The 7628-nt window shown below is 39.1% G+C and overlaps 2 protein-coding genes across 4 annotated transcripts; both read left to right on the top strand.

Moving 5' to 3' along the window:
• The first annotated feature begins 213 nt into the window (after positions 1-213).
• LOC107657017 (coiled-coil domain-containing protein 115-like) lies at positions 214-1758 on the top strand. 2 transcript variants are annotated; one of them, XM_016445000.1, is made up of 5 exons: positions 214-466; positions 608-711; positions 801-904; positions 1071-1247; positions 1465-1758. In XM_016445000.1, exons 1-5 carry the CDS (start codon positions 359-361, stop codon positions 1599-1601), a joined length of 630 nt encoding a protein of 209 aa, XP_016300486.1. In that variant the 5' UTR covers positions 214-358; the 3' UTR covers positions 1602-1758. The 2 variants fall into 2 exon arrangements, with proteins under 2 accessions (XP_016300486.1, XP_016300485.1); XM_016444999.1 differs by having other exon boundaries at positions 1065-1247.
• Positions 1759-2712: 954 nt separating this feature from the next.
• LOC107657015 (zinc finger BED domain-containing protein 4-like) lies at positions 2713-5643 on the top strand. Of its 2 annotated transcripts, XM_016444995.1 has the most exons (3): positions 2713-2936; positions 3140-3272; positions 3658-5643. In XM_016444995.1, exons 1-3 carry the CDS (start codon positions 2905-2907, stop codon positions 5398-5400), a joined length of 1908 nt encoding a protein of 635 aa, XP_016300481.1. In that variant the 5' UTR covers positions 2713-2904; the 3' UTR covers positions 5401-5643. The 2 variants fall into 2 exon arrangements, with proteins under 2 accessions (XP_016300481.1, XP_016300482.1); XM_016444996.1 differs by having other exon boundaries at positions 2713-3272.
• The last annotated feature ends 1985 nt before the right edge of the window (positions 5644-7628 follow it).

The raw sequence follows: 7628 nt of genomic DNA, 5'->3' as shown, positions 1-7628 counted from the left end.
ATCATTGAATTCAGTGATGTCAACATCCAGCTCAGTTTAAATAGTATCTTTGCAATCAAGTCAACGGTATCGCTGGAAATGAAGTGTCCCCAACTAAGCAAGCCAGAGGCGACAGCGGCAAGGAACCAAAACTCCATCGGTGACAGAATGGAGAAAAAACCTTGGGAGAAACCAGGCAATCTAAACTACGCAATCTCCACCCAACAGCGATGGCATGTGACTTCTTGTCACGTGACCGGTAAAGGTTCTTGTAATCACTCGGAAAGCGTTCTACAGGAATACTTATCTTTTCATTCTTCATTTAGTTTATTACTGTTTATTATTGTTCGGTTCTGTTTAGCCAGATAAAACGACAGAAATGCGTGTTGATCAACAGCTTCGTTTGGACGAGCAGTTGCTGCTTTTCATGGACCAGCTCGAGGCTCTGGAGGAGAAACGACATAAACTTAATTCTCTTATAGAGGAGGTGAAACGTGCAGTTACACTTGATTAGTTTGAGCACATATTCATATTGGGAATGGAATCCAACTTGTCCATAATTACGTATTGCACGCGAAATATTTTAATTTGTATTCTTAATATAATTAGATTTATTCTCTTAACACAGGGATGGTTTTCAATTGCCAAAGCACGTTATTCAATGGGAAACAAGCAAGTCTCCGCTCTGCAGTACGCTAGCGAGATGGAGCCGCTTGTTTATGTTGAAACCAGGTTCGTATCATCACATGCAATTAAATAACATTTGATTGTGTAGAAGTCTTAATCATTTACATAGATCAATGTGCTTGCCTTAACAACAGTGTGCTGGAAGGTGGAACAGCTGAGCTCAAATGTGAGAGAAAAGAGAATAAAACAGAAGAATTGAAAAGTGACACGATAGAAGACATTGGAGCGAAAGAGACCGGTATGTCAGATTTACTGACATTTAAATTACTCTATTATGTTTTGATTTAAGTCAAGTCTTTCCAAAGTGTTGCTTGTTGTTTACTTATCTAATATTACACATGTAGGGGCCTTAAGCTGTATTTGTATGATTTTTTTGTTCATGACAACATTATTGAAAGTTTCAGGTCTTAGAAGGCGAATAAATGCCATACAAAAGGGGGTTAAAGAGGAGGAACAGGAGACAGACCCTCAAGTAAAAACAAAGGCAGAATCATCCACACCTGAGCAGAGGGATCCTTTGAAGTGGTTTGGAATCCTTGTACCACAAAATCTGAAACAAGCCCAGTCTGCTTTTAAAGAGGGTGAGCTCTTTTGTCTTTTATAAATATTGTTTGCTTATGCTATATTTAATTCTAGCCCTCTGTAGATTACCGATGTGATGTGCTTTGCTGCACATTTGCTGTGTGGCGTATATTTGAAGAATTATTTCAACATTTTTGTTTTATGGTAATACTGTTTCTTGTAGTCTGGGTTTATTTAACGGTTAACACTTTTTGTAACACATTTTCTTCCCCCCAGTCATCACTCTCTCAGCAGAAATTGCATCTCTACAAAGTGCAATACTTGCTACAAGAAAAGAAATGCAGGCACAGATGAAGGAAAAGCAACAGAAGACAGAGAAGACTCAACCAGAAATGAAAAAAGAATACCTGTGATCTTATTTACTTTCATCTATAATCTTTATTTGTTGAAATTTTGTATGAACCAAATGGACCCATAGTCCTTAGCTCAATTTTACTGTATTGAATAATATCAAATGTTTGACATGTCAAGAGATCACTGAAAACACTTTAATTATATGAACAAAGTTGTTTTCCTAATAAAAATATCTTTGATTAACCATATTATCGTTTTTGAGCAGTAATGCAGTTAAATTCAGGATAGTCCTAAACGTATTAAAGTACTACAACAATTAGATTCATTTTCAGTACGTTAGTTTTTGAGAACTATGTGGTTGAACATAATTTTGTCCTTTTAAATGTAAATACTCCTGCAATCATTAGTTATCAGATATTTCATGTCAAGTCACGTTTTTTTTTTTGTATAGTGCTTTTGACAATACAGATTGTGTCTAAGCAGCTTCACAGTAATGGGGAAAATAGCATAGCAGAATCAATTATGGAAACTCAACTAAGGAGAGAGTTCGTTTTCTGCTGTGAATCAGCTCTAAAAGACAACAGTGTCTGTTCAGATCAAGTCATTTTAGTGTTGGTTCAGTTAAAATTCTGTAACAGTGAATTTCATCGAAATCTACATAGTAATCTGTATTAGTAAATAAAACGGCTATAAAATGGCAATGTTCTCGCCGTTTCTGTGTGGCTGAATCATCTGTCAGATCCTTAAAATGCATGGCTAAATGCCTATTCTTTCCCATTTTAAACTGAACAACGGAATTGTGAGAGATGGCAAGTTCATAGGTTTTTCTGTTTGATTAAATATCAATCTACATACGCTTACCTGGAAGAAGATGGTTTCTCGAATCCAAGCAATACTTAAGTAATCATGTTAAATGTAACTTTTTCTTGACGTTATCAAAAATTCCTGCTGAAACCTCAGAAAACATTTCAAGTGTTAAACGTGCAAGAGCAGTAGGTATCAGGTGCGCCTCTTCTTGTCTGTTCGAGCTATTAGATTACATTTAATCACTGCATGAAATTAACTTACAAAACGAGAAATACATCACGATCTTTGTTGTGGTCACTTCATTAGCCTTGTATCAAGTTGTAGGTGCTTGTTCACGAATAAAATCAAAACATTCAAACAGAGGCGGAATGGTAAATAAATAAATATATATATTCCCCATTCGCCGTCTACTTCCTGGTGTTCGTCGGAAAAGAGCTGCTAGCGGATAGCAATGTTTACGGTCGGAACCGACACCGTTTGCTCGCTCACGCAGATTTGACGGACGTCTGTTTTTATGTTTTTACAGAGACGTGTAACCGAGAAGATATTTTCACAATGACAGGACGATGCGATCAATGTCAGCCCAGGTGAACACGCTATTTCGGTCAGATTACTATCCTGTTATCTCTATGCTGAGACGAGGCTATTATCATTGATTCTCAAAAGCTAGACTAATATTTGATCAAAACAAAAGAGGATATCACATTGTTCTCGTTTTTAAGTGCTATTCTTACTGTATTGATGCTCATATCGTGGAAGATTTAAGATCACTGATGGCGTCAAAATCTAGGGTCTCCATTCTGGATTACTTCAATATCGTCTGTGAGGGAGAAAATGGCAAAATTGAATCAAACTGCAAAGCTTGTGGCACAAGGATTCAAGCTAAACGGACAGTTACTTCTAACTTTGTTACACATTTAAAGGTACGGGTTCATTTTTTTTATGTAACAGTGTTTTGCATCTAATAACATGGCAAATATGAGAGTTTTAACCAATATATGCGTTGCCACTATTCAGGGTCATGGAAATTTAAAATATCAATTAAAATTTTAATTTCCTGGTCAATAGTTATAGAAATTAATAATACAATTTTTTTAAATAAAATGTGCTGTGTTAGTGCAATTTCTTTCAAGTCGGTTTATGATACACAAATGACTGGAAATATCATAAAAGTTCAATAGTCAGAAAGTGTGAGAGCCTTTAATATTATGTTCTTTGTGTGTTTTTAGATATATTATATGTTTACATGATTATGTATATTGTGTTCTATATGTATTTCACCTGTATATAATTATGTCACATTCACAGCGCAAACATCAGGCCATGTATGATGAGTTTGTGAGGAAGAAAGATGTGAAAAGGGAAGCAATGCAGATGTGTACTGGCCCTCCAAGTGGTCGAGTGATCTCTCAAAGCGGTGCTGGGATGAACAAGTTTGACTACAGTGACCCTCGCCAATCCCTAATTTCAGAAGCTATTGCCAAGATGATCATCCGAGACCTGCAACCGGCACAAATAGTGGAATATGAGGGTTTCCGTGAGCTTCTTCAGCTGCTGGAGCCCCGTTACATTCCGGTACCATGCCATTATATACAACAGCAGCTCCTGCCAGCCTATGTCTCCCAAGTGCAACTAGCTGCCAAACAGGCTCTAAAAGGAGCCGAGTCCTGCAGTGTGACCCTTGACCTGTGGAGAAGCAGCTCTGCAGGTAACAACAGTGGTGCTGGGTTTCTTGGAGTGACATGCCATTTCATAAACGCAGACTGGCACATCAGATCCACTCTTTTGGCATGCTTACCTCTTCCAGACCACAGCAACACACAGCAAATGCTCAGCGAGTTTGATGAGATCTCCGAGTCCCATGGCATGGCTGGCAAAGTGTTCAGAGTCGTCGCAGACTTGTCACCCTGTGAAAACAGATCTGCTTTTCGTCTTCCTGGGTTCAATCTAATTGGACATGGTGAAGAAGATGGTAGCGATGAAGAGTCTAGTGCAGGAGAAGCCAAAGAAGCCATTAGTAGCAACGAGAACTGCAAGTCTTTAGATCAGTGTCTTGGTCGAAGTAGGATAGACTGCTTTGCTCGATTACTAGCTCAGTGTGTGAAGGAAGGAGTTTGCGCTTCCCCTCAGATATCAGTTCCTCTAAACAAAGCAGCCCACCTGTATAACTACATAATTGCTACAGTGGCTCCTGAAAAACTTGTCCAAGTGTTCGGCTCCAGTACCTCAACAAATTGGCCCTCATCCACAGACAAGTGGAATGCTCAGTTAAAAATATTGCGGCAAATGGTGGAGTCAATGGATTTTCTTGAGGACATTGTGGATATAAATGACCTAGTCCTCGGTAACTTAGAAAAAGCAGTGCTGCAGGAGCTGGTTGAGGTGTTGGAGCCTTTTGAGGAGGCCTCAGACATGGTCCAAGGAGACAAGCACGTGTCCATCAGCCTAGCCCTGCCCTGTGTGCTAGGTCTGCGCAAGCATCTGGCTGAGGTCGTAACTCACCAGTGCTCTGGGATCGTGATGGGATTGTCTCAAGCTCTGAACCGCAGACTGGCAGGCATTCTTGAGGACCCTCTTTATGTAACAGCCACCACCCTGGACCCACAGTTCAAGCTGTCCTGGAGCAGTGACAGCGACTGGCACAAACAGGTGATGCTGGAAGAGGTTGGAAAGCATACTCGGCCTTTGAGTCCACTAGAACATCACTCAGAGGCCCAGCCATCGCAGTCCAAACGCTGCAAGCTGTTCTCTTTCATTAAGCAGAGGCCGACCGCCCAGGCCAAGACTGTGGAGCAGGAGCTGTCCACATATCTCCACGAAGAACCCACAGATGAGGATCCACTACAATACTGGAAACGCAAGTCCATCGATTTCCCCCTGCTCTCACAAGTAGCCAAAAAAGTTTTTACTGTGCCAGCAACAACTACATCAGTGGACCAGATATTTAACCTTGTTAGCAAGACGCTCAGACCAGAGCAATGCCGACTTCTGCCAAAAAACTTGGACACTCTGATTTACTTGAAGGCTAACTATAGGATACTTTGGTCCTAAATGCAAAGAGAGCTTTAAAGGATTTTCTTTGTACTGATATCAAACTAAACACCTCAAATGCAAAGTGGGGATTGTGCCTGATATATGTATCTATAAAAACTGTACATTTACCCCAAAGTAATCAAAATACGGTTATCAGGAAAAATTCAATTTTTAGTTATTGTACAAAAGGCTAGACCTAAATTAGATAAATTAATTAGCTATTATAGGTAACAATTTATAATAACTTTCATATCTATCTATCTATCTATCTATCTCCTAACTATTTGAAAATATAATGCAATTTGATGAAAAAGGAAATGAAAGTTATTATAAAAAGTGTTAACCTATTATGACTCATTATCAGATGCTGGTTGCCTTTATTGCAGACATTTCTAAACATTATGTTCTGTCTACTAACTTTCACCACCCAAAAATGTAATAGGATCATGTAAGTGCAGTGCACATTGTACCTATCCTTGATTAATTGTTAAATATTTACATAATTCTCCTTCACTATCAGCATGATGTAGAACCCCAGAAAACACACTATTCTTGCAGCCAAATGCTTTCTCAGAACACCTTTAAGAAAAAGAATAGTACATTTCCAGCTAAATTAAACATTGTTATCAAACATTTGGTGAAAAATTAGTTAGCTTTATATTAATCTAAGGAAAGAATTGGTCAAATAGAGTTATAGTGTGGCTGACAAGCTTTTTGTGTTGGTTCTTTGTGTACAAAACCCACCTGGTAGAAAAACTGCTGGCAGGTTCTGCAATTGAAAATAATTAAATTTCAGGCCTATGGGGAATCAGAGAATGCTGATGGTGGACTGCAGTCTCTCCTAGCTTGCAGGGCTGAACGAATTGCAATCAAGCCTGTGGGATATTAAGAAGAGTTGTTGTGCATTAAGGACATTTTGTTGTGAAAAAGACTTTTCCATTTCAGTAAAAAGTGTTTGTTATCAAACCTGACTTTTTGTCCTGTCATAACTGCATACAATAATATGCCAAAGGCCAAGCAATTTCACTGTCTTTATAGCACAATCACTGATGTCAGTGTGTGCATTTACAGTTATAACTACAGCACACTTGTGCTAAGGTTGTGGATCGCAACAGTAGAGTTTATGCATGCTTGTATTCTGATCATGTGGCGAAGAAAATAGCAAAAGGACATTCAATCAATAAACTCAATTTCAAGCAGATTTATGTGTAAGGCGGGGCGGCACTGCTGCAGTGCAGATATAATGAACATTCGTGAGTGTGTGTATGTGGGATGTGAATCCTGATTTCACTTTCCCATTCAGTCTGAGGGACTACAGTATCATATTCTGGGTAACATTGTACTTGCAATTGCGTATTCTGTTTGTGCACACATAATTTGCAACATCTGCCAAATTTCAAATGGAAAAGCAAAGTCCATTTGACATTTCATTTTCAACATTCATGCAGGAATGGCCCAGCCATATTGAAACAGCAATAGCAGTGGCTCCGATTGCAATTTCATTTCCTCATTGTCACGTTCCCTCTTGCCAAACCTCAAACGAAATTGCAGTCCTGCTCTCATTTGCAATCTCTATGCCAACAAAGGATGTCTTGTCAGTCAGTTGCTGTGGATGTGATGTGTAGGTTTTTGTGTGGTAAATTGGTCAGTTTCATTTGCTATGAAAATAACATTTATCACTGGTAAGGGGTGTGACTAAACACAATGTCCATTGTAAATAAAAGTGACCTCATTGTTATCCCAGTTAAACTATGAATGTAACATATTTCAAGCCGTTAGATTTGTCCACAATAGGCTGAAACATTTTAATTCATTTTATCACGAAACAATCGGTCCGTGCAAGAAACTGAACACTCTATGAGTGTCAGTGGTCCATTTGAGAGATAGGTGGTGGTAATGCACTTTTAAGTCTGCGATCCACCATAAAGCAAGAAGAAGACGACGCATCATGCGCCGGCTGAAGAAGAAGACGCGAACGCGCTCAAGATGCGCTCAGGACAGTTCGGACATTGCAGCAAATCAGAGGTAAAAAACGATATAAATACTGTTCAGTTTCTTGCACAGACCGATCGTTTCGTGTCTTTACACATCAATATATCGTCACGAGCCGCAGGGTTTAATTTGGTTTTGTTTGTGTATGTTTTTTTGACTCTCAAAGCCGTGATTCCCATCCACCTCCATTATATGACTGACAGACTGCAACGGTTTGAGTTAAAAATCTTCGTTTGTGTTCTACTGAAGAAACA

The sequence above is a fragment of the Sinocyclocheilus anshuiensis genome, unplaced genomic scaffold, assembly GCF_001515605.1.
Source record: "Sinocyclocheilus anshuiensis isolate Anshui unplaced genomic scaffold, SAMN03320099.WGS_v1.1 scaffold1453, whole genome shotgun sequence".
Taxonomy (NCBI): domain Eukaryota; kingdom Metazoa; phylum Chordata; class Actinopteri; order Cypriniformes; family Cyprinidae; genus Sinocyclocheilus; species Sinocyclocheilus anshuiensis.
This window is presented reverse-complemented; position numbering and strand designations above follow the sequence as displayed.